This window comes from Cottoperca gobio, chromosome 19, assembly GCF_900634415.1.
Source record: "Cottoperca gobio chromosome 19, fCotGob3.1, whole genome shotgun sequence".
NCBI classification, from domain to species: domain Eukaryota; kingdom Metazoa; phylum Chordata; class Actinopteri; order Perciformes; family Bovichtidae; genus Cottoperca; species Cottoperca gobio.
In genome coordinates, this window is record NC_041373.1 from 20995260 (window position 1) to 21020259 (window position 25000).

General features: G+C 42.4%; 5 protein-coding genes across 9 annotated transcripts in view; 2 read left to right on the forward strand and 3 right to left on the reverse strand.

The window, feature by feature from the left end:
* The window catches only part of fam13c (family with sequence similarity 13 member C), a 13390-nt gene extending 12160 nt beyond the window's left edge, over positions 1–1230 (forward strand). Inside the window, exon 10 of the mRNA XM_029455491.1 lies at positions 1–1230. This exon is cut by the window's left edge and continues 416 nt beyond it. The gene's annotated coding sequence lies outside the window, so the exon portion shown is untranslated.
* Positions 1231–2150: 920 nt separating this feature from the next.
* asah2 (N-acylsphingosine amidohydrolase 2) lies at positions 2151–13116 on the reverse strand. Its single transcript, XM_029456663.1, has 20 exons — positions 12987–13116; positions 12757–12824; positions 10714–10857; positions 10333–10509; positions 9621–9745; positions 9373–9453; positions 8520–8640; positions 8197–8322; positions 8012–8098; positions 7194–7298; positions 6239–6320; positions 5533–5648; positions 5327–5421; positions 5156–5195; positions 4954–5052; positions 4737–4832; positions 3836–3982; positions 3581–3637; positions 3082–3170; positions 2151–2496 (listed from the first exon to the last, which is right to left on the reverse strand). Exons 1-20 carry the CDS (start codon positions 13114–13116, stop codon positions 2298–2300), a joined length of 2184 nt encoding a protein of 727 aa, XP_029312523.1. The 3' UTR covers positions 2151–2297.
* Positions 13117–15274: 2158 nt separating this feature from the next.
* On the reverse strand, positions 15275–17208 carry LOC115024624 (leukocyte cell-derived chemotaxin-2-like). Its single transcript, XM_029456384.1, has 4 exons — positions 17076–17208; positions 16323–16446; positions 16081–16235; positions 15275–15610 (listed from the first exon to the last, which is right to left on the reverse strand). Exons 1-4 carry the CDS (start codon positions 17098–17100, stop codon positions 15444–15446), a joined length of 471 nt encoding a protein of 156 aa, XP_029312244.1. The 5' UTR covers positions 17101–17208; the 3' UTR covers positions 15275–15443.
* Positions 17209–17561: 353 nt separating this feature from the next.
* On the reverse strand, positions 17562–23632 carry bbs1 (Bardet-Biedl syndrome 1). Of its 5 annotated transcripts, none has more exons than XM_029456909.1 (7): positions 23386–23631; positions 22304–22731; positions 21927–22109; positions 21620–21751; positions 21068–21174; positions 20852–20972; positions 17562–19410 (listed from the first exon to the last, which is right to left on the reverse strand). In XM_029456909.1, exons 2-7 carry the CDS (start codon positions 22679–22681, stop codon positions 18580–18582), a joined length of 1752 nt encoding a protein of 583 aa, XP_029312769.1. In that variant the 5' UTR covers positions 22682–22731; positions 23386–23631; the 3' UTR covers positions 17562–18579. The 5 variants fall into 5 exon arrangements, with proteins under 5 accessions (XP_029312769.1, XP_029312766.1, XP_029312765.1 ...); XM_029456906.1 differs by having other exon boundaries at positions 18580–19410; positions 22304–22708; positions 23386–23632; XM_029456905.1 differs by having other exon boundaries at positions 18580–19410; positions 22304–22711; positions 23386–23632.
* Positions 23633–23931: 299 nt separating this feature from the next.
* Positions 23932–25000, forward strand: part of LOC115024920 (kinesin-like protein KIF20B) — a 17987-nt gene continuing 16918 nt past the window's right edge. The window contains 2 exon segments of the mRNA XM_029456784.1: positions 23932–24057; positions 24627–24733. Of these exon segments, the coding sequence (XP_029312644.1) occupies positions 24629–24733 (105 nt within the window). The 5' untranslated portion in view covers positions 23932–24057; positions 24627–24628.

A 25000-nucleotide genomic window follows, 5' to 3' on the forward strand; every position in this document is an offset into this window, starting at 1 on the left:
GAAATTCTGTCTTTTCTTTTCAAAAGTTTGTGAAATTAAAGTGAATTTGAGAGAAAACTCAAAAATCTACCAGAAAGAAACTGAAAAGTTCTCTGCGAATAAACTCGGAAGGTCACACGAGAAAAGACACACATTTAGAAAACTTTAATATTTTCTGAAATTATAAATTCTGATTATTTCTGTCTTTTCTTCTCAAAACTTTGTGACAATAAACATTTGTACATTCCCCAGAACAACAATCACAAAGTTACGAGAAAAGAAGTCGGCGTATTCTCTGATGGTAGAACACGCCTCCGAGTCGTGCCTGTTGCTTTCACTTCACTTTGTGATGAAGCTAAAACTTTTATCATTCAAAACATTTGGATTATGTAAAGGTTTAGGGTCGCATGTTTTCATGTCATAAAAGCCTCTCACGTGTCGGACATTAACACTTCTCACTACTTCCTCTCCAAACAGAGAAAAGTTTTCTAAAAGCAGACGTCTGTCAGTGACTCGTGTTTACCAGAAGCACAGCTGCATATTTCGCTCCGTGTTGTTTGAGTTAACGGACCAAAACCTTTGTTTTGGACTAAATGTGTGTCGTGGAACTGAAAGCACTTTAATCTGCCGGGGGGGTTGGGGTTGCAGGACGAAGACTTAATTTACGAGGTTCAACTAAAACGTTTGGGACGAAGATGCAATGTAGAAATGATTGTTAGTATTCTGTACGTGGACATGTGCTTGAGATGCATCTGTGTTTATAGCATAGCACAAGTTTATTTTTATCAACACGGTGTTTGTGCGTTGGGCTGGATTTATATTAAATCAGAGACGACGTGCGTCACTTACAGACTCGTGTTCCCGACATGTTCAGTTTGTTGAGAGACGTCCTCCTTTTTCAAGAGCAACAAAGTGACCGCACTGCGAGCGTCGCTCTGCACGTACGGACGTGAACACGGAGATCACTCGTCTTCTCTGTAACGAGACAGCTACCTGGATGTGTCTCTTCTTCTACATCGTCCCAGTTCTCACCTGGAGTTAGCGCCTCAGTGACCACCTGTGATCGGTCCCCGCTCTGTTACCAATCAAACACTTTTCCAAATGTTCAGACGTCGTGGAAAAAGCCAGCTGGAGAAAGAGGAAGAACCAAAGTCGCTGCTTTGATGTCGTGGACGCGTCAGGATGGACTAGCATTTAGATTCTAGATGGATGGATGGATGGATGGATGGATGGATGGAAGGATGGATGGATGGATGGATGGATGGATGGATGGAAGGATGGATGGATGGATGGATGGATGGATGGAAGGATGGATGGATGGATGGAAGGATGGATGGATGGATGGATGGAATATGAAGCATCTTAAACGACATGCGGAGGTTAAAACTGAGGCTCAGCTGTTAGATTCCTGCAGGACTATGAATGAGATTAAATCCTGAACTTTGTGAAGAAGAGAACGAAGTACATCGTCGGGGAAACTAAAGGAAGTAAACGTGTGGACGAGGTTCTCCCGAGCGAACACCAGCGAAGTGTTTTGTGTTTCCTCCGAGGTCTCACAAAGGTTTCGGACCTTTGGACTCGTCGTGTTGATGTTTTCACTTTATTCATGCTGTGAAGATTAAAACCCTGTTGTTGTTCTATACAGACCAGTTTAAAATAAATATTTTTGCTATCAATACAATCTCGTCCTTTTTATTATCGTGTTAGAATCAGCACAACGTAACCTGAAGGTACTTTAAGAATTAATGTATACTCTACGTAGTGTGTGTGTGTGTGTGTGTAAACAACATATGAATATACAGTGTTTCACAAAACATCTTAACTGAAGTCAACCTTCACCCCTGAGTGTCTCAAGGCTTTCTCCTCATCTTGACTTTATATATATTTATACTTCAGGCTTTGCATTTTCAGATTAAATGAACTTTTTTAAACTTTCTTTTATTGCACCTCCATAACTCTTTTTTACTTTGTTGTCTGTAAAATCTCTTTCAACGCAGTAAATGTTAATGTTTTACTTTACTAAGGGATGCTGTGAAACACTTAAGGTCTATTCTTTACCACACTGTTAGAATAAACAGAAAATGTAATTTAAGTATAAGTACATAAGATAAGTATTAGCAACATACACTCGTACTGCTAAGTGTTATTATTTTGTGTGTCTTTGTATATTTGATACATTCTACATTTAGAAACATACACATGATTCCAGTATTTATAGTCCGTATATTTAAATGTGACAAGTTTCAGAACAAAATGTTTCCCGTTGATTATTGAACTCAAGTCGTTCCAGAAGGTCCGTGATGATCCGGCCTCCGGTCTCACTGATAGTAAAAGCTGCCGCCGACACTGAAGACGTCGGACGTGCCTTCGTACGGCGTGATGACGAATTGCAGGGCTTTCCAGTGTTTGTAGTGTCCGAAGTGTTTGATCCTGTAGGAGCCACTGGGGGCCGCCGGGGGGATGTGCCACTCCACGGTGGAGTTACTCTGCCGGTTCGAACCCTTCAGCCAGTGAAACCTGCAGAGAGACGAGTTTTAACATCCTGAAAGACGCCTGCAGCTAAAGTTTCTCTTAAGTTATTATGTCCCGGGGCCAGTGGTGTCCCCGGCACTGAGGTGTGAGGGAACCTATTGTTTTTGTAGAGATTGTTATTTTTCTGCTCTTTGAATGTTTTGAGGGGCTTAAAATGCTCGAACATTGCAGAGTTCAGTCTTGGGTTTTGCCAGCGGGCTCTCTAGCGCCCCCTGTTGAATGGTAGGATCATAGTCTCATATCGTTGCTCTGAATTAATATATTTTATATCATATGTGCAATCATTTGAATCCTATTTCAGTCTGTGTAATATGTTTTGTTTTGTTTTTAAACTGCGTATTTATTATGCTTTTGTACTTTGTTTCATTTCCTTATTGTGGAACTAATAAAGGAATATCTTATCTTAATAATATCATAATGGTATAACAGTCACAGCCTGCAACATTTTTATAGTTTCAATACTTTAAATACATTTGACTGATTATACTTTCACTGAAGGAACATTTTCAATGCAGTACTTATTTAATCCCTTAAGGAGGGTATACCTAACCCTACTAAACACTAACCTACCTGGTTTCCCATGATGCATCAGTGTGGACGACCTCCCAGGTGTCGGTTCTGTTGTCATGAATCTCCACAGTAACAAAAGTTTTATCTCTCTATAACGGACGACAAGAACGAGAGGAAGGAGAGCAAGACACAAATAAAATACAAACTACAAAGAGACGGAAGACCAGGAGAATCTCCACAGATTAACACTTTTAGGATTTTTTAAGTGTAAATGAAATCTCTAGGAGTAAGAAGCTAACGTTCGGCTGTAAAGGAGCTACAGCAGGTCACATGACTTCAATGCTAAGTTTCCGGCGGCTAATGTTAGCGTGTTAGCAACCAACGTTTTTAAATTCATTAGTGGAGTATTGACGGACGTATTTTATGTCGTAGAACAAGACGTTAAAATCTTGTGAGCATGTGTTAACCACAGAACTTATTTCTAGGGAAGTGCAAATATGTTGACTCATTCCTGCAGCACTCTAACAAGGAAACAAGATTAAACAGTTTTTGGACTTACAATGTCTCCAGAATGTCTGGGGTTTCCTGCTACGAACGTGACAGAGACAACATCACCCTGAAAAGCACATTAAAATACTTTTAGTTTGTTCACATTAAAACAGCAGGGTGTCATCAGCATAACGATGGTAGAAACCCATTTAGTTTAAACTTATAGGGGCAAAGTCAACGGCATCTTCTGAGTGAAACAAACTGGGACAAGTACAGAGCCCTGAGGGACGCCACAGAGAAGAACTTATAGTTATAAATGTCCTACCTGTCTGTAGATGGGGTAAACCTGCTGCAGGACGTCTCCAAAGCTGCTGTTCTCTGGTTTTCTGTCCATGGAGGGTGCAGGCAGCAGATTGAAGAGATTCTTAAAGAAAGGAGGCTGAGGGCCGACCGGCAGCTCCGACACTCTGTCCTGAAAACACACAAACAATAACGCACAAAGCACCATTGTTAGTGTTCCAGTGTTTTAAGCCTATAGTTGTTTACATGAAGTCAAAGGGTGTCGATTAAAGCTGCAGAATGATCTGAGATCAGCTGTCTGAGCCTCACGATGTTCAGATCACTGGATACTGTGAAACTGCAGACTCTTTATTCTGTGATTTTAAGTGGATTTCTAAACATTTATTCTGAACAGAGATAATGATAAGTCACCCTGAATCTACAACCCTCTCCCTCAACCCATGTATTTAGAGAAAAAGTGCAGAAAAAGTAGGAATATTTTGAGTATTTCAAAGAAAACATTTGAATATTTGGATAAAGTTGAAATAGTTTTTGCAAAAGGTCAAAATATTACAATAGAAAAGTTGGAATATTTTGACAAAATAGTTAAAATTATGAGAAAAAAGTTAAAATATTTTGAGAAAAACAATAAAATATTTTTGAGAATAATTGTTGGAATATTTTGAGAGAAACGTCTGAGAACGATATGTTCTGCAGCTGTTTTTCCTGTTTTCTAAATGGATTTCTGGAGTTTTATTCTGGATCGACATCGGAGATAATGATAAGTCAAAGTGAATCTACAAATGTGTTTATCACCTGTATGTTTGAGTGAGTTATTTCAGCAATCAGTAATGCAGTAAAAATAAGATAAGAAAACTGTTTTTAATCCTTTCCTCCCTAATAAAAGTCTATCAGTATTTAATAATACAGGTGTAATCCAGTCTCACCTGTGCGATGGCTCTGGCCAGGCCTCGGTATTTGTGCAGGTAGGCACTGAGCGTGTGCGGACCGTATATGGTGGAGGCGCCTTCATACCGCTGGACCTGAAAAACACAGACAGTGAGAATTATTTGATTGTTTCCTGAAAATCGTGTTTTTGTTGTTTTTTTTTGCGTTGGGTGGACGGCTCTAAATACTACAGTATGAGCCTCAGCGGCCGTGTACCTGGTACTCTTCATAGGTGGTGATGTAGTGAGTGTAGATGTTACTCAGGCCGGCGATCACCACCTCGGAGTCCCTGAATGCCCCCTCCGACTCCAGCTCCTAACACACACACACACACACACACACAGTACGATCACTTGACCTGTTGCGTCCTGACGCGTTGTGTCCACGTCGTGTCCACGACGTCCACGTCGTGTCTCACCTGTTTGACGGCTTCTCTTAACCTCCGCCCCGACATGGTGCTGTGAGTGTGTAGAGCAAAGCAGCATCAGTGTGAATACAATACTTTAGTGAGTTCACCCCTGAGAGTAATTTATTCATTATTAACAGTATTTTGTATTTTTAATTTGTAGTATTAGTAAAGCAGTGTTACGTCATCTCTCCAGGAACCGCCACCACAGCGACAGAGCCGATGGTGATGATCTGAACGTCCACGATCTGAGGATGCCACGGCAGAGGCCAGTTCATCTACACCCACACACACACACACACACACACACACACAAACAGTATTCAGGTTTCTATACAAATGTATCACAAATTTTACCAGAATTTGCAAAAAATGAATCTTGTCCTCACCTCCCCGGTGCTGAACAGGATTGGTTTGGGGTGATGACACTCTTGTGTCTGTTTGGACGGCTCGCCCAGCAGAGCGTCTCTTATCCCGTCCCAAAACGGGTCGCCCTCCACAGCGCCTACAGAGACAGACAGACAGTCGGTTTATAGGGATTCAAACAGAAACCAGCAGAGTAACGGTAGAGTTACGGCAGAGTTACAGCAGAGTTACAGCAGAGTTACGGCAGAGTAACGGTAGAGTTACAGCAGAGTAACAGCAGAGTTACGGCAGAGTTACAGCAGAGTTACAGCAGAGTAACGGTAGAGTTACGGCAGAGTTACAGCAGAGTTACAGCAGAGTTACGGCAGAGTAACGGTAGAGTTACGGCAGAGTAACGGCAGAGTTACGGCAGAGTTACAGCAGAGTTACAGCAGAGTAACGGTAGAGTTACGGCAGAGTTACAGCAGAGTAACAGCAGAGTTACGGCAGAGTTACGGCAGAGTTACAGCAGAGTAACGGTAGAGTTACTGCAGAGTTACAGCAGAGTTACGGTAGAGTTACGGTAGAGTTACTGCAGAGTTACAGCAGAGTAACGGTAGAGTTACGGCAGAGTTACAGCAGAGTAACGGTAGAGTTACGGCAGAGTTACAGCAGAGTAACGGCAGAGTTACAGCAGAGTAACGGTAGAGTTACGGCAGAGTAACGGTAGAGTTACGGTAGAATAATTACCTTGAGTAAAGTTGAGTTCTCCTCCTCCGTCTGTAGTTCCGGCTGCAAAGCTGTGCCCCAGAGCAGGTTTACATGTGCTGGCCTGAAGATAACAATACACAAATATTGAAGCTCTGAACTCCGCTGAGAAAATAAACCAAGAAACACGAACGCAATGAAACGAAGTCTCAACTCAGAGGTTTCTGAGCCCAATGGTTCAGCCTCATCCTGTTAGTGTCCAAAATTGAAACAAAAAGTCAACTGAATTTTGTACGGTCGTTAATTTACGTAACGTACGTAACGCAACTTAGCGTAAAGAACATACTGATTTATACCCATAACCAAGATCTTTTCCTTCAACTAACCAAGTAGTTTTGTTTCAATTCACAATGTTAACCATTTTTAAAACTGCAACTGTAATCCGGGAGATCTCTCGAGACATAATTGAAAATGCAGTTTAGTTATACGGGAAGGCACAAGACGAAACTTCCAGGTTTTATTCCAGAAGTAAGAAAAAACTCAAACTCACATTAACATTTGTAACAATTATAACTTCATCAGCAGTTTGTGGCTTGCTTCTTATGTTTAGAAAAGAACAGTAACTTTAACGATCTAATATTTATGTCTAGAGGCCTTTCAAACACCATGTCCCATAAACCCACTGCCCTGACAAACGCCACAGTTTACCATCTGCCTGCATCCCTCACACATTACTACATACAATACTGTTAAACTGTTTATATTTCTGGTATTGTGCACAATGTTTTACACCTTATTGATTATCTTTATTCTTTGTATTTTGTTTTATTTGCACTGCTGCACAACAACTTTCCTCTTGATAAATCGCTTAACTTCATCTCCATTGGCTCTTTTTGGCCATGTGACTTCTGCCAGTACACACTGACGGATTGAGAGGCAGTTTAAAGGAAAAGCTTTTAAAACCAGTTTTCAAAGATATGTTTTTGTTGTCGCTGACCGTGTGTGTGGCGTTAATCTGAACAGTGACATCCGTCATGTTGACCCACTGATGGGCCGTGTGCAGTAAACCGGTCACCTCTTCCTCTGCGCCAGCATACAGCTCCTGCAGGGGGCAGCAACACACACACACACACACACACACACACACAGACACACACACACACACACACAATTTTCCAGCTGGTTTGATCGATTAACCAAAATCCAGGTTCTAACCCAAAAATAAAGTGTACATCGTGGGGACGTGGGTTTGTGTCCCCATAAGGAATGTGAGTCCCCACATTGTACTTAATACAATTTAAGTACATTTTAGTTTAAATAATACACTTGTGAAGACTTCTTATTGATTACATTCATAAACTGTTATTTAACTATTGTGTCTCACTGTTCTGATGTCTGAAAGAACTGCCGTAAAAATATATATTAATATTATTATATTTTAACTTCCGTCCTGATAATATCTATTAATATTTATTTAGAGAATTTAACTCTTTAAATGTTAGTTTACATAATGACACAAACATTTAATTATTTTCTGTAAATAAATGATTTTATCTTCGTGAGTTGTTGATGTATTTGTACAGTTTGAGCAGGAAACCATGGAAACAGCAGGTTTTTGTCCCAAACCGGAGAAACAGTTAAATTCTCACCCAGAGCTATGTGTGTGTGTGTGTGTGTGTGTGTGTGTGTGTGTGTGTGTGTGTTGGATTAACAGACAACATGATGTAGAAATAAAAAATAAAAAGACAAAAAGTTAAAAGTGAAGCACAACAGTTAAACATACAGACAGACAGACAGAGACAGACAGACAGGTACCTTGGCCTTCCTGTAGATGTTGAGTGCGATGATCCTCGTGCTCTCAAACATGTCGTCTCCAGGTCCGATCGCCTTACACATCTTAGTCTGTCAGACACACACTTCCTGTTTATTGTCTGCTGAATGTGTGTGTTTGGTTGTTTGTTTGTTTGTTTGTTTGTGTGTGTGTGTGTGTGTGTGTTTACCCCTCCTACAGGACAGGAGCTGTTCAGGTGGTTGCAGGGCAGCCCGGTGTTCATACAGCGAGGTCCTCTGGTGTTCGGAGTGACGTCACCGAGATTACTGGACGAGAATCCAGCGACGAAGCTTCCCTGAGAGTACACACACACACACACACACACACACACACACGGTCGCCATTGTCTACGTTTATATGCACTAATATCCTTTGATTATTCTTAATATAACAAAATCCTACTTTGCATTAAACGTGAATATTCATGTCCATCCGTAAACAGTTTCGTCTTTCAGGATAGAAACTGGAATATGTGTGTACACGCCTCCTCACCTGTCCGGGAAGCTCCCCAGCGTTCTTGTCCTGCTCCAGCAGGTAGGAGGCGTAGCCCATGTTGTCGCTGCTCACCAGGCGGTTGGTGTCGTTCATGCTGACGGCGTGGACGGCAAACCAGCTGTCAGGAGGGGCGGAGTCAAACTGACGGTCAGATTTATAGAGCGCTGCAGGGATAACGTGTTTCTGTAGGCGACCCTGAAGGCAGCATCTCTGGTTCCTCCACTAACAGCTGACGGGACTTTAACATCGGATCGTGGATCATTGCAGAAAAACAAACGTTGATATTTGCACGTGTTGTTCAGCAGGATCATCAGATTATCACCAGTGAGGTGTTTACTGACGTAGAACAAAACGTTCAAATCTCTTCATGTTAACACGTCGACTTTGAGATGAGGGGACAGGAAGTGTGAAGTACAGCACGCTATTCATATCGTTTTAATCATTGTTATTGTTTTGTTAGAATTATTATTATTTATTTAGTTTTATTATTATATCGTAATTATAAAGGCCATTGTAGAAGACAAAACATTAAGAAACCGAGGGAGGGATTTAAAAACCTTAGAACATGAAATAAAAAATTGTTAGAAGATTATTTTCTCTTAAATTTGTGACTTTATAATTTTGGAGAAGATTTATTTTTGCCTTTAAATTTATCACTTTAATCTGAAGATTTTAAAATGTTCTTGTGAATTTGTTTGATTTTTCTATGACTTTAATTTTTTTTTCTCAGAATATTACTCCCCTCCCCCGGCTCCTTCAGTTTTTGTTTTTTTCCAACAATGGCCCTAACATGCCAACGTAATTATAATTATTATAATTATTATATTATTTAAAGAGGGTGTGTTTTCACCTGAGCATACCGATCCCGTCTCCATCCAGATCAGTGAACTTCAGCACTAAAACGTTTTTATCTGTGTTCCACTTATACCTGAAGGACCAATAACAACAATAAATCAATAACGTCTTTACATCAACTACAGGAATATGTTTTTATGTCTGTCTCAAGTACAAATACTGTGTTTACGTACATACATATGATGCAACATTATATATATATTAAAAACCATGTAGTTCACTATAAATATGAATACATTCCTGCGTCTCTCGTCGTCGGGGTTGTTCATGTACGAGTGGGGACTTCTGTTAATGCTGCTGCCGTCCAGCAAGCCTCTGCTCCTGAAAATCCTGCCTGGCCTCATGGTACCATGGGCTCTGTCTATACTCTGGAAACAGGGTTATACCTTCAGAAGTATAGTTTTATGTTATGATGGGTTCTGTCCAGTGGTGGGCCGTCAGGGCCAACAAGGCCTTCTCTGCTGGCCTAAACATCAGAATATACATTTAATTTTGATATTTCTTTTACGAACCTTTCGAACCTTTCAAGAAAAGCTAGACATCATGGGAAGAGAACGGCCAACCCCGCCACTTTCAAATCACTAACTACGAGCGGTACCCCTGGCTCACAGCCTCCGAGAGGCACTGCACAGTGTACTGCTGGGAATGCCTGCTATTTACAACTAAATGTTTCGTAAATATTAATATAACTCTGTTGTTAGGGTGATGCAATGCCCGGTTATACTGCTTTTCTGTCTAAATGTATAGTTTCTAGAGCCATGGCGTCATAATGATGGTATTAAGAGGTGGAATAATTCAGGTAGGACTGTGTAGGACATCACTGAAGGCCGAGGTGTGAAATGCACGGCCCGCCACTGGTTCTGTCTATACAAAGGACGAAGGGAATGTAAATAGAAACATATGTGCAGCTGTATGTTAAGCTGATCATAGATCGATAAATAAATCACACACACACCTTGACGATGCCGTTGACGAGCGGCTCGATGGACGCCTTCATGTAACCGTTACTGGTGATCATAAACAGCGTGTACTGGAAATATCCGGCCAGCCCGCAGTGAGTGTGAGTCCCACTCAGAACCACGTTATCCTGACGGTACTGGTCCCCGTATTTCACCTTCAGTGCCTGCAGAACCTACACACACACACACTTTTAATAAGTGCTTTATTTCCAACATGTGTTATTTGTTTATATTTTTTTATTAGCATTGTAGTTGTTGTTTTTATCTTATAATATTGTTGGGTATTTTATTAGGCTGTGTACCATTGGGTGAACTATTCCTTTAGGTAAAGGGTTCAAATATGTCTTTGTATTTATATGTACTTTGTGTGTGTTCACCTCCAGTCGTAGCCTCTGTGATATCATTCCTACGTCCGCCGTGACGAACACGACTCTCCGCCTCCCGTCGTCGATGATGAAGGCTCGGCTGTACAGGCGAGTGTGGATGCCTGCAGCTGTCTGCTGAGTGTTTGCATAACCCATCTAAACACACACACACATACACACATCATACAATTATCTCGAAGAAAATACAAATTCACTTTTGTTGATGTTGATTATCATTTATTGTCCATAAACAGAACCACATCATCTGCAAAGAGCAGAGATCCCCAAAAACTGCGCCTTCAGATCCTGTTCATGAAATTGAGACCAAACCGGTGACAAGGTACAATCCTGGAGGAGGTTTGACCTATAAGGACTGCTCATAGCAGCTGCTCCAGAACCCAATACCAACCTGACTCAGGTAGACAAATATGGAACAGAGCGTTGTGCCTGTTCGCATCACCACGCTAGCTGTTGCTATAAACAAACATTCTTGGGCAGATTGTTTGTTTAGTCCCGCAGTTCATTATTTCAGACATATCCAGCACCTGCAGGTTGACCTGAAGCGTTTATGGTTCTCTGAAAGTCACAGTTGGATATCTCAGATTTCAGCAGATAAAGATTATCAGTCAAAACACTGAGACCTTGGAGTTTGATTCCCTGCAGATCAGAAGTGTTGTTGTGTCCTACATGTGTGTTAAACATGTTCAGTGAATCAGGACCTGTTTATGCAATGATGACAAAGGAAGACTTCAACGGATGATAAAAAGGGTCGATGTAAACAGCTGTGACTAAATAACATCCACATCTATGTGTACACCTGTGGGTCGTTACTGTCTCTACGTGGACACCTGCGGGTCATTACGTCTCTACGTGGACCCCTGTGGGTTGTTACGTCTCTACGTGGACATCTGTGGGTCGTTACCGTCTCTACGTGGACACCTGCGGGTCGTTACCGTCTCTATGTGGACGCCTGCGGGTCGTTACCGTCTATGTGGACACCTGCGGCTCGTTACCGTCTCTACGTGTACACCTTAGAGTCGTTACGTCTCTACGTGGACACCTGCGGGTCGTTACCGTCTACGTGGACACCTGCGGGTCTTACGTCTCTACATGGACAACTGCGGGTCGTTACGTCTCTACGTGGACACCTGCGCGTCGTTACGTCACTACTTGGACACCTGCGGGTCGTTATGTCTCGACTTGGACACCTGCGGCTCGTTACCGTCTCTACGTGTACACCTTAGGGTCGTTACGTCTCTATGTGGACACCTGCGGGTCGTTACGTCTCTACGTGGACAGCTGCGGGTCGTTACGTCTCTACATGGACAGCTGCGGGTCGTTACATCTCTACGTGGACACCTGCGGGTCGCTACCGTCTCTACGTGTACACCTTAGGGTCGTTACGTCTCTACGTGGACACCTGTGGGTTGTTACGTCTCTACGTGGACACCTGCGGGTCTTATGTCTCTACGTGGACACCTGTGGGTCGTTACGTCTCTACGTGGACACCTGCGGGTCGTTACGTCTCTACGTGGACACCTGCGGGTCTTACGTCTCTACGTGGACACCTGCGGGTCGTTACCGTACGTCTCTACGTGGACACCTGCGGGTCGTTACCGTCTCTACGTGGACACCTGCGGGTCGTTACGTCTCTACGTGGACACCTGCGGGTCGTTACGTCTCTACGTGGACACCTGCGGGTCGTTACCGTCTCTACGTGGACACCTGCGGGTCGTTACGTCTCTACGTGGACACCTGTGGGTCGTTACGTCTCTACTTGGACACCTGCGGGTCGTTACCGTCTCTACGTGGACACCTGCGGGTCGTTACGTCTCTACGAGGACACCTGCGGGTCGTTACGTCTCTACGTGGACACCTGCGGTTCGTTACGTCTCTACGTGGACACCTGCGGGACGTTACCGTCTATGTGGACACCTGCGGGTCGTTACCGTCTCTACGTGGACACCTGCGGGTCGTTGACGTCTTTGCGTGGACACCTGCAAGTCTTTATCAGAAATGCACAGAGCAGTGGTCCTTGTGAGTTTTGGTACTGACCAGAGGGATTTCAGCTGGAGGCCCGGTGCAGTCGGCCCGACCGACTCCGACCAGGTAGGGTTTGTGGTCTGAACCTGAGAGGACGACAGTGAAGGAAAGCTGTTGTGGGACTATTTTCAGCGGCGGATTAATCCACATACTCCAGTGATTATTTTAAGTATTATCAAAGCAATGGTCACGTTTCTGTTTGATAGTTCCTGCTCTAAGTGTAAAGATGTGTGTGTTCTCACCTGTGTGTGTTCTCCAGGTCACCATCAGTGTGATCAGCGTCACGCTCACAGCCGTCATGAGGATGAACAGAGTGGCCAGCGTCACCTCCAGAGCAGAACGTCCGCAACACATCCGTTTCCTGTCCGCCATACTGTCTGTCAGCGCGGGGGGGGGGGGGGCATTTAAATTCTTTCTTTTAATGATGATCAACACAGAAAGGCAGGAGTCACCGGGATAAAGCAGACTATAGGCTCACAGCTTTAGTTACGTTACTAATCAAGAGTTTTGCACACAAAACATAAGAAGGGTTTGACTTTAAGAGCAACTTTTTGAATAATTGTCACAAAAACATTTTGTGGTTCCAGCTTCTCAATTGTGAAGATTTACTTGTTTTCATTATTTTAATGTTCCAGCTCAGTTTGTTTTGTTGACAGCCAGAACTTTCTGTAATTGATCTTTAAAATGTCTCCGGCCTCCGCTAACCGCTCAAGTTTTAGGGCTGAATTAACGATTATTAATCTGTTTTAGGCGAAAATAAAACCTACAATGAAAATGGATTTCATCTCCACCAGAAATCTGTGTTTTTATATCATATATATGACAATAAAACAGACAATAAAAAGACAGTAGATGCAAAAATATATAAGTAAAATTAAAAACTATTAGAAAATAATAATAATTGATCAAATGTAGAAGGTGTGCAGCTTTATTGTCCTTCTGTAGAAACATCTAGAAGCTTTTTAAACATCCATTTCTGAAAGTTCAGAATCTCGATTCTTACATTTCTTACATTTTACAGCTCAGAAAGGTCCGAGGTCTGTTTCCCCCGAGATCAGACGTAAAATGAATCATAATCTGGGTAAAAGCTTTGTGATCAAACTCACCTTGACTGAAAGCAGCTGAGAAAGTGTCTGAGTCTGACCTGAGGTCTGTTATCTAACAGAACTCTCACTCCAAAGGTCACTTTGCAGATTAAGTAATAAATTCATTAAATCTGTTATCAAGCGGTTTCTGAGTCAGCAGTTTATTAATCTGATTCAAGTCAAGGTCGACTTTTGTTCCAGAGAAATAATAATAGTTTTATTTATAAATCACAAAGTGCTTAAAAGATTTACAAAATAAAATAAACAGGAACAAACTCTGGAGAAGAGGAGAGGACCAAGCACCGAACCCTGGGGGACGCCTTGGGACAGGGGAGCAGGGGAGGAGGTGACGTTGTTGATGTTTCGAGACGGGAGAGCAGGATGGTGTGGTGGGTGGTGTCAAAAGCTGCAGTGAGGTCGAGGAGGATGAGAATGGTGAGGTGTCCAGAGAGGAGGAGGTCGTTGGTGACCTTCAGGAGCGCTGTCTCTGTGCTGTTTTGTGAAGCTGTTTTCGTTGGAGTTGAGCTGGGCTTTGAGTTGAGTTCAAGTATTTTAGAGAGAAAGGGGAGGTTGGAAATGAACCGGAGATTACTCGTGGTGTCGGGGTCGAGTCCAGGGTTTTTTAAGGATGGGGGTGACAGCAGCCAGTTTGATTGACGGGACTGAAGCAGAGCTGAGGGAGGAGTTGATGATGAGAGTGAGTGCTGAGAGACTCTTGGGAGGGGATCCAGAGGGCATCATGATGTTGGAGAGCTCCACGGGGGGGACCGGGGAGAAAATTAACAAATGCTCTTTCATGTATGTGTGATAAAAAACAGAATATAATATTATGCTATAATTTGTTATTCCAACAGTTTATTGTTGCATACATTATAACAGTGTATGTACTACATAATAATAATTGGGTTGTAAACCATCTATTACATTATTTAGATGTTCAAAGTTGTACCTGATGATTATTTTACCTTGATAATGAATAAATAAACATTATTTAAATACTTTAATAAATGTGATGCATCCTTTAGTTTGTGTTTACAGGGTTAAATGGTTCACTTTTCTTACATAAAGAATAAACTGAAAAATATTATTTTTATTTTAGTTTTTGCTAATAATGACGTCAGTACAATTTATTACAGTTATATGTAAATAATTTGGGAAGTATTGAAGAAATATCCATCATTTCTAGAAGAAAAAGAATTAAGAGATGTGTTTCCTAAATCAAAAGTTAATATTTGAATACTAAATATCTGTTAGCTTTAGGTTTAATCACCAGTGTACCCCTGAGCAAGGCACTTAACCCAGAGCTGCTCCAGGGAGACTGTCCCTGTAGTTAGTTCACTGTAAGTCGCTCTGGATAAGAGCGTCTGCTGAATGACATGTAATGTAATCATAGATGCCGGAGGACGGATCCATTTAACATGCAAAATAACAACACAAGCGTCTCATTGGTGAGTTTAATGAAACGTTTTTATTCCACTTTCTGAGGATTTAACTATTTTCATCACATATTTGAAAAGCTGTAAAGAAAGACAACGAAACTTTAAATGTTATTAGTTTTTAACAGCCGATAAAAAGAGATGAAATGTGGACACATAGCAGTGTTTGATGCGTTCATCAGAAGTACGGCGTGGGGTCCGTCCGGTTACACATCTGGACGTGGACGTGTGAGGTGATTCCGGGGTAAACGGTCTGCATGGGCAGCATTACGCCGAGCCGCCGCCCCTTCTGCACCGAGCCCGAGGTTTGATCCGGCTGCACGTAGAACAACTTGAAACACAGACCTGCGGGAGAAGAAACTGAACTGTTGCTTGTTTCTTTTACATTTACTTCAACCACCAAAACAGTTTCACATTACTTGATTCATCGTTCCAACTGAACTTGTATAAACTGTTGAGTTTCATTTATAACAAAACATCAGATTTTTATAAACTCTTCATATTTGTTGTGAATAAATGAATTTATAAAGAAACTACAGTTGTCAGATAAATTTAGTGGAGTAGAAGTGGAAAGGAAAATTAAAAGGAAAAACTCAAGTTAAGTACAAATACCTCCATTTAAGTAGCACTGGAGAAATATGATAAATATATTTATCATATCATTAAATTTAAATATGATGTTAACATTATATATGAATTATATCATATTAGTATAATAAATATAATATTATATATTTATTATTATATCATTATATATTAATGTGATAAATGAATATTATATATTAGTATATTATAGATAAGTGTGATGGACTGACCCTCCCCTCTCAGCTTGATGCCTCTGTTGATGGCCGTCTTTGTGGAAGCGTTGCTGTAGACGGTGAGTTTTCCATGGAGAGTCACGTCAAACGGAGCGTAGACGATCGATCCGTCGCTGCACACGATGTCCAGACCTTCGTGGCCCCTGCTCCCCCTGAAACACAGCGCACATCCTTGAGGCCTACAAAGATGCCTACATTTCCCATAATGCACCTGAATAGTTGTGTAGTTGTCGTGTTACCGACTGGCTCCGTATTTTCCATTTCCCCAAATGTCAGTCACCCTCCTGCTGTTAGCAGAGTTTCCACTGCAGAGCCGACCGAATGTAACACCATCACACACACACAACACAGCTGCACACACAGCTGCACACACACGCACACACACACACACACACATTTTGTCACTAAAGAAGACATTACATTGAAATATATTAATTCCCTGACCCTAAACATTTACTAGTTTACCATGTGGGGACCTGGAGTTTGTCCCCATAGGGTAGTCGAGTCCCCACAATGTAGATAAACGAGCACCACGTATTCTCGTTTATATATATAAGACTTTTGTTCACTGTAAAATATCAACATTTTCTTTCACTGCTCCTCTGTGCTGAATAATTCATTTAGGGGTTCACAGTAGATATTTAAAATCAACATTTTAATAAAATCAAAAATATAATATTTTGAATATCATGCACAATATTAGTTTTCGATTTACTTATTTTACTACATTTATTTACTTTTATTATTCTAATTTTCACTGGTGTTAGTATTACTTCTTATACACCTAATACTCATATCTCTTTTGTTTATATATGTGTATAATTATTTCTCAAAACTGTTTTTTTAAATGTCATATATTTTACCTTTTATTAATAAAACAAAAAGACAAATAAAATGATTTACATTTAATTAAATATTAAAATATGCAGCAGGATTATTAAAAATATGTAGTGATTTTTTCGTATTCATCAGGATTGGATTCAGTTTCTCACCCAGCAGAACGACGTCGCGTCTCATCTTCAAATCCCAAAGTTAGATCCTGATAAAGTTTCCTTCTGTGGCTGCACTCGGGTTTAATTGAGGCTCGTGTTCCTCTTTCAACACAGTGAAAACTTTGATTATTTCACAATGAAGAGGTCACGTTACATAATGAAGCTCAGTGTTGACCAACAGCAAACAGCAGCTGTTTCACTGTCAGCATGGAAAAGTCCCATTTTATTACCTCATTTTGGTAACATTTGATTTTAAGTCTTATATTTTTTAACACATAATTCTCCAGAAGTTTAGCTTTGCAATCTGCTGAGTAATTAAAAGGAGAACTGAATGATTTGGGGTTAATTACAGATTTTACTTTTAATTTGTTTAAAATTAGTCTTAGTCAAAGTGTGAACATTAAATATGGATGAAAATCAAATTTAATGAAGTTTACAATAAAATGTTGTGTAATTATGTTTTTACAATGATGAATTCTTTCAGCCTTATTTTTTCATTGTTTATTTTGCTTTATACAAGACTACATTTAAAAAACACAGAATATTTAGAACATGTTTGTCCTTTATATTATTTCCATACAAACATTCATGAATAAATCCAAAAGGTCTTTTAGTCCGCAGTGATTTTTATCCCTGAGAGCTCAAACAGTATGTTGATGAATCTGTAGTTTACCTCACAAATATCTGGAGTAACTACTGCTCAAAAAATAAACAACAAACTTAAACAAATCTACACAAAACTGACATCATATGTGGACCTCTTCTTGTTCTGGACAAATCTACAAAAATGAGAATTTCTGTGAGGAATAAAAACATTCATGTCGACTTACATTGAATTGTATACGACTGCGTATGAGGAACATTGTAGGTAAAATAAACGGGGGTGGTGATAATAATAATAATAATAATAAGACAAAACTCAATATTATTATATGGTTAATTTACGAGACTTTTTATTTTATTTTACAAATATACTTGAGTATTCTGATTATTAATATATACATTTGTGAGAAAAAACTCAAATATTCTCTGAAATTAAAATCGGTTGGATTAACCGTTTGTTTCTCGTAAATTTGTGACTTTATAATCTGATAAAGTCACAAAGTTCAGATAAAATTCAAGTTTTTCGTAAATCTCTAAAATAAAAGACTTGACCAAAGCCTGCATATAAGTGGACAACATTTTTTGTAGTCTTGATGGCCGTCTGTGTTAGCCGTCGCTATCTTGATTTTTGCGTGAATGTATGACTTTATAATCTCAGAGAATATTCAAATTAGTTTGACGTAAATTCACAATTTAAATCTCAGATATTCTGAGTTCACCCATCCGTATTATATTTTCTTTTACCAACACTGGCCTGAATACGCAGCCGTAGATGTGGCAGCAGCTCATTTAGTTAGAAGATTTTATAAATATAGTTCTACTCTTTGGTCATTTCAGGTCCCTTGTAACATCCTTGTTCTCGTGAGGTTTGTAGTGAATAAAGTCGAAGCGCCGTGTGTTTTCAGTTGAGCGTCAGTCCCTCGCTGACGGGCATGTTGATGTGTGCGGTCAGCAGCGGCGAGCTCTTCCCCTCGTGCAGGACGAACACCTTAATGATGTCGGAGATGCCCTTGTCGCTGTTGCACTCAACGAAGGTCTCGACGGGGTAGATGAGTCCGGGCACGAGCAGAGGGATCCTCATGTACGGGTTCCTCATCCTGTACAGGCTCTCGTCGTACAGGAAGCTGATGACCAGGTTCATGACGGGCCGACACGCCGCCGTGTTCTGCACGTTCAGGGTCAGCTTGAAGGAAGGGCCCAGACCCTGCACCACGGCGTTCATCTTGAGCGGCTCGCTGAGGCTGGAGGACATCGGCGTCAGGCTGGACTCGAGCGCCTTCACGTAGGCCTTGGCGGCGGCCAGACGCAGGCGGCTCAGGTCCATCTGGAAAGCGCGGTGCATGGCCAGGCCGCTCTCGCGCTCCCTCAGCGTCTGGTCCACGTATAGCTTGGTCTTCTTGGGCACATTGAGTCGGATGCTCTGGGCCAGTGGCGGCCCGGGGGCGCTGTCCCGGTCGTCGAAGGCCGCCGTTCTCTTCAGGATGTTCACAATCAGGCCCCCTTCCTTGGTGGTCATGATGAGGGTCCCGTCCTCACGCCCGTACCGGCCAAAGCAGATGCTGGCGACCACCTCGGGCGTCTTGATGCTGCTCAGCAGGTTCTTGTCCCGGTACAGCTGCACCTCACAGTTAGCCAGGCCCACCAAAACCGCCTGGAAGCCCCTGGTGGGGAGATCCATGGCAGCCATGGTGGTGATGGGAGCGGGGAGGACGGCCTTCCACAGCTTCTTCCCCTGAAGACACAACAACACACAGTTTGACACGGTCCTCAGACTTCACTTATCACCATGTGAGCCAGTGTTTCCCACAGGACTGTGAGAACAGTGAAGATACATCAATCCTCTGCATTTTCACAGAAGAATTAAGAGGCTGGACCAAATCCTGTATATAAGAAGTGGACGTATTCACTGTGAGGTCACTCGTTGGATTGTGAAGCTTCGAGTTTGCTGTTTTGGCCGTCTGGTTTTTGTAACCAGCAGTGACACAAAAGGTGGAGCTGAGAACAATGTTACATTGAGTTTGATGAAGTGAAAGTTAAAGACTTAAACACGGACACACTGTGATAGCGACCTGTCAATCACAGGTAGCCCCGCCCGAAAGCAGACGCTGCTTTATCTTATAAGTTACTAAATGAACATCATTTGTTGAAGAAGACTTGAAACTACAGACTGAGACATAAACTCATCAGGAAAATGTTACTGAAGAAATAAATCAAGAGAGAAGTAGAAACATTTTCTCATAGACTTCTATACAACCACTAGACTCCTCCTGCTGGATGTTACAGAGGAGTCTCCTCCTGCTGGATGTTACAGAGGAGTCTCCTGCTGGATGTTACAGAGGAGTCTCCTCCTGCTGGATGTTACAGAAGAGTCTCCTCCTGCTGGATGTTACAGAGGAGTCTCCTCCTGCTGGATGTTACAGAGGAGTCTCCTGCTGCTGGATGTTACAGAGGAGTCTCCTCCTGCTGGATGTTACAGAGGAGTCTCCTCCTGCTGGATGTTACAGAGGAGTCTCCTCCTGCTGGATGTTACAGAGGAGTCTCCTGCTGGATGTTACAGAGGAGTCTGCTCCTGCTGGATGTTACAGAGGAGTCTCCTGCTGGATGTTACAGAGGAGTCTCCTCCTGCTGGATGTTACAGAGGAGTCTCCTGCTGGATGTTACAGAGGAGTCTCCTCCTGCTGGATGTTACAGAGGAGTCTCCTCCTGCTGGATGTTACAGAGGAGTCTCCTGCTGGATGTTACAGAGGAGTCTCCTCCTGCTGGATGTTACAGAGGAGTCTCCTGCTGGATGTTACAGAGGAGTCTCCTCCTGCTGGATGTTACAGAGGAGTCTCCTGCTGGATGTTACAGAGGAGTCTCCTCCTGCTGGATGTTACAGAGGAGTCTCCTGCTGGATGTTACAGAGGAGTCTCCTCCTGCTGGATGTTACAGAGGAGTCTCCTCCTGCTGGATGTTACAGAGGAGTCTCCTGCTGGATGTTACAGAGGAGTCTCCTCCTGCTGGATGTTACAGAGGAGTCTCCTGCTGGATGTTACAGAGGAGTCTCCTCCTGCTGGATGTTACAGAGGAGTCTCCTCCTGCTGGATGTTACAGAGGAGGAGACTCCCCCCCCCACCTGTTGAGTGTAAAAACATTTAGTTTGGTTATGAAACCGTGGTCAGGTACATCATCACCTTCTGTGTGAAGCCCTGCAGACTCTCGTCAGTGCAGCCGACCACCACGTTCTTCCCGACCCTCACCAGACCCACCGGGTGACACGACAGCTCGATGCAATACTTCGGTTTGTCCGACTCCCTGCAGAGCAGCAGCACAAACATCATCAGGTGTTTGAATCCAAACGTTCGGCTCCTGTGACGAGTAGAATGAGATCTAGGCTGCACGTTTCTCACCTGCGCAGGATGTAGATGTTGCCGTTGCGACACGCCACCGTGATGCGAAACTCCACGTCGAACTGACCCGTCACGTCCATCATGGTGGGAGGAGCCGGCAGCGTCATCTTCAAAAGAAACATTTCTTACTTGTTAATGAAGCTTTCAGACCTTTCTCCAGGTTTTCCTCAGCGGGTGGAGTTCTGGTTCTGTTATCATGTGACATTTACCTTCGCTAAGAGAAGAAACCTTTTACCTCTGGTGAAGACTTTATCCCCAGAGACACGAGCTCCCACTGATTCAGCTAATGCTGAGCTTTTTAAAACAACAAGTTAGCGCTGTTGAAATGGAAAATATACTGAACTTATAACCCAACAGAGGCTGGGGGACTTAGACATAAAGGTTCTCTGCCATTTAGGTAAAGGAAATGTACTGTAAGTTATGTGAGAAGGTAAAGTAGATTAAACAGAAAGTGGGCCCAGTGTTGACCCCTGTGGAACTCCGCAGGTTCCTCAGAAGTCTAACTAACGATGGAGACATAAATAATAAATCAGCAGCGTGATGCGAGTTTACTTTGGAGAGGATGATGAAAGCTTCGGGGTCGAGGACGAAGACATCGCTGCTCTCTGTGCCGATCACCAGACAGCTGACGCCGTCTTCATCGGCCGTGCTCTTCTTCAGTGTCCCGATGCAGGTGATGACGGTCTGAAACACAGGCGGGGAGCGACCAATCAGAGCGTGAGTAAGGAATGTCAGTAAATATCACAATATTTATGACAATGCTGTAAAAAAAACTTTCTTCAGACAACAATCCACTCGTCTTAGACGCCGATCATACCGAGGCGATATTTACACGATGATATCATAATGAGCTCTTTACCTGCCGTCTGATTGGCTGCTGTTTGTGCAGCTGCACGAACTCGTCCATGTCGTCTGTGTCCAGAGACAGGAACCTGAGCGAGCGGACGGACAGCGGCACGTCGGCCATTTTCCTGATGCTCTCCAACATCTCCTTCAGCGTCAGAGGGTCGATCTGCCCCTCCCTCACCTGCTGCCACACGTCCTGACCAATCACAGTGCAGCACATTAAAGGATGATCCCGCTCTTTCTGCAGGATTTCTCGATATGTTTGTGCACATTTGAGTTTAAATCTGTGTCCTTCACAATAAAAGCCCGCTCTGTAAATAATCCTAGAAGCAGATATGTTATCTGTTTGTATTCATGTTCCGTGAAGATAATAAATAATAAAACGCTCACCTGCTCCAGAGTGTTGACCTCCAGGCCGGGCAGCGTGAACTTGAAGTATGGCCGCAGGTTTTTGTAGACGTAGATGCAGGGTCCGGACGCCACAGCCACGGCGGGGATGCGCGGCTCGTGCAGGTCCATGAAGAAGGCGACGAGGCCGGCGGGCAGGTCCAGCAGGGTGCTCTCGCTCATCAGCGCCGTTCCCCGGTACACCTTCAGCTTCATGCCCGACGAGCCGGAGCCCATGTCCCCCACCACCAGCCGGCTCTCCCCGTCCCCGCTCAGGTCCGCCAGGTCCACGCAGGACGAGAAGGTGAACAGTCCCGCCACCGGGTCGTAGTGAGCGTCCAGCCACTTCCCACCGTCACCGCCCGACTCCACAGACGACATGCTGACAGCAGGGGGGGGGGGGGTCACCTGCTGGGATGCACAGGTGAGCCCTGAACATCAGAATCACAAACACTTTATTGATCCTGGGAAAGAAATTGTGTCACGTTACAGCTGCTCCAATTAAGAAAAAACAATAAATATATATGTAGAGAAGTTATAATAAAAATAAGAATTAAGTATGTTAAAATGTACAATATATACAATAGTATAAATAACAATAATAAAAGATAAATGTGTCGAATATTTATAACAAATGTCTAAATTATAGATTAAGATCTTCTCTATCACACAAACACAGAAACAACTTTCCTGATTATTAATATTCTTGAATTATTTTATAGGCCATAATAAATTAGGACTTTACTCATTTTATAAATCTTTAAACTGTGATAAATACTCAGGACTCAGATATTTGACTGCAGTAAAAGTATTAAAACCACAGTGTATAAATACTCCTTCATTTAAAATATATTAGCATCGAAATGTACTTAAAGTACCAAAAGTAAAAGTACTCATTGTGCAGAATAATATTTAGAATATTATTATTATTATTGCTGCGTTGTCACTTTACTGTTGCAGCTGCTTGAGCTCATTGCAATGACTTGGTTTAGTAATTAGTGGTAGTTTAAATATATGTATATATATTAAAGATTAAACTACTGCTATATATTGTATTTATTATTGATCCGTAATGACGCGCTCACCGTTGTCAAGGAAACCGTGTAGCTGCGCGAGTCCTCGCGGGGAGTCCTGACGTTTTATTGGTTTTAATCGGCGACGTGTCTTCGATGAATCTTTATCTTTATGCAGCTGAAGGTAAGTCGCAGCTGCTGTCTGTCTGCCTGTCTGTCTGTCTGCCTGTCAGTCTCTCTGTGTCACATTAATCCGCTAATCCTCCTTCCTCTGCTTCTTCTTCGTGTTCTTCGTCTTCCTCTGCTTCTTCTTCTTTAGTGAAAGAACCGCTTCTTGGCGGTTTAGCGGGACATTACCGCCACCTGCTGGACTGAAGGTATATGTTTAATAAAATTTAAACAATTGTTGATATATATATATTTAAATATATATATTACTTTTTCTGGTAATTGAGTATGTTACAGATAGAAAAAATACAAATTATAAAACATACCATTTACACTACATCATACATTATCATTATATAGTTTATAGGTTTGTTTACATTTTCAGCCTTTTCGTTCAAGCCACATAGTCTCGCGAGATCGTATCTGAGATCTTTGTGACGTCACATTCTTCAAGCCACCTGATTGGTCCTCCAGTCCCGGTTTAAACAGTATACCGCCTAGAGAAGAGCTAACGTTACGGACATTTCGATGAGAACTGCTTTAAATGCTTTGTGTGCTGATTAAAACACATCTACAGTGAGTTACAGTTTGATATAATGTCGCATTGAGTTGTTCGGCTATGATTTAATAAGTCATTTTGTTCTCAAAGGACGTTAAAACCCAATAAACAGACGCGTGTATGTTTTTGAGGGTTAGCTAGTTGTTACTAATGCTAACAACAAAGTAGTTAACTGCTGTTTATTTAGTTCCATGTGATCTCTTCTAATTGTTAATCAATATTAATTATGTCTCCCTATTAATTGTGTTTATCTGAATGGATGTTACCGATGTTATTGAACCAGAGTGAGTGTTTACAGCGAACTTAGCCCGGACATGTTGTGACCTCCCTCATTGTTAGCCGTCACGCCGAACTCCGTTTAAATATTTAAACATTTAAAGCTCTCTTGCTTATCACCTCGCTTACATACAAGGTAGATCGTGACTGAAGGTTCTTTTTAAATCCACAGACTCCACTTGTAAAATCGTCCTAGATATAATCCATCACACATACTTGTGTAAAGATGTCAACCTTCACCAGCTGAGGTGAAAATGTAAGGACTCGTGGTGAATAATGTTAGTGATGTTTACATGTCTGTGTTTTGCAGAAATGTTGGAGTCTTGTTTAGGTGGGAAGCCGGAGAGAGTCGGGCCGGTGGTGGTGGACGATATCAAGAAAGATCTGCTGGGGGAATTCACTGCTCTACCTGCACAGGTCTGTCTGTCTGTCTGCACAGGTCTGTCCGTCTGTCTGTCTACCTGCACAGGTCTGTCCGTCTGTCTGTCTACCTGCACAGGTCTGTCTGTCTGTCTGCACAGGTCTGTCTGTCTGTCTGTCTGCACAGGTCTGTCTGTCTGTCTGTCTGTCTGCACAGGTCTGTCTGTCTACCTGCACAGGTCTGTCTGTCTGTCTGCACAGGTCTGTCTGTCTGCACAGGTCTGTCTGTCTACCTGCACAGGTCTGTCTGTCTGTCTGCACAGG

What these genes read in the sequence shown, in the direction of transcription:
- bbs1 (XM_029456909.1), bottom strand. Translation starts at nt 22,681, where the DNA reads ATGTCGTCTGTGGAGTCGGGCGGTGACGGTGGGAAGTGGCTGGACGCT. An exon ending in CTTTCATCATCCTCTCCAAA is followed by an intron (nt 21,175 to 21,619) that starts GTAAACTCGCAT and finishes TTTCTTTTGAAG; the next exon opens with ATGACGCTGCCGGCTCCTCC. An exon ending in TGCAGGGCTTCACACAGAAG is followed by an intron (nt 19,411 to 20,851) that starts GTGATGATGTAC and finishes TTGTGTCTTCAG; the next exon opens with GGGAAGAAGCTGTGGAAGGC.
- LOC115024624 (XM_029456384.1), bottom strand. Translation starts at nt 17,100, where the DNA reads ATGAGACGCGACGTCGTTCTGCTGG. An exon ending in ACGCGACGTCGTTCTGCTGG is followed by an intron (nt 16,447 to 17,075) that starts GTGAGAAACTGA and finishes GTGTGTGTGCAG; the next exon opens with CTGTGTGTGCAGCTGTGTTG. An exon ending in CATCAAGCTGAGAGGGGAGG is followed by an intron (nt 15,611 to 16,080) that starts GTCAGTCCATCA and finishes CTTCTCCCGCAG; the next exon opens with GTCTGTGTTTCAAGTTGTTC.
- asah2 (XM_029456663.1), bottom strand. Translation starts at nt 13,116, where the DNA reads ATGGCGGACAGGAAACGGATGTGTTGCGGACGTTCTGCTCTGGAGGTG. An exon ending in GCGGTTCCTGGAGAGATGAC is followed by an intron (nt 5,196 to 5,326) that starts GTAACACTGCTT and finishes ACACACTCACAG; the next exon opens with CACCATGTCGGGGCGGAGGT. An exon ending in TAAGAGAAGCCGTCAAACAG is followed by an intron (nt 5,053 to 5,155) that starts GTGAGACACGAC and finishes TGTGTGTGTTAG; the next exon opens with GAGCTGGAGTCGGAGGGGGC.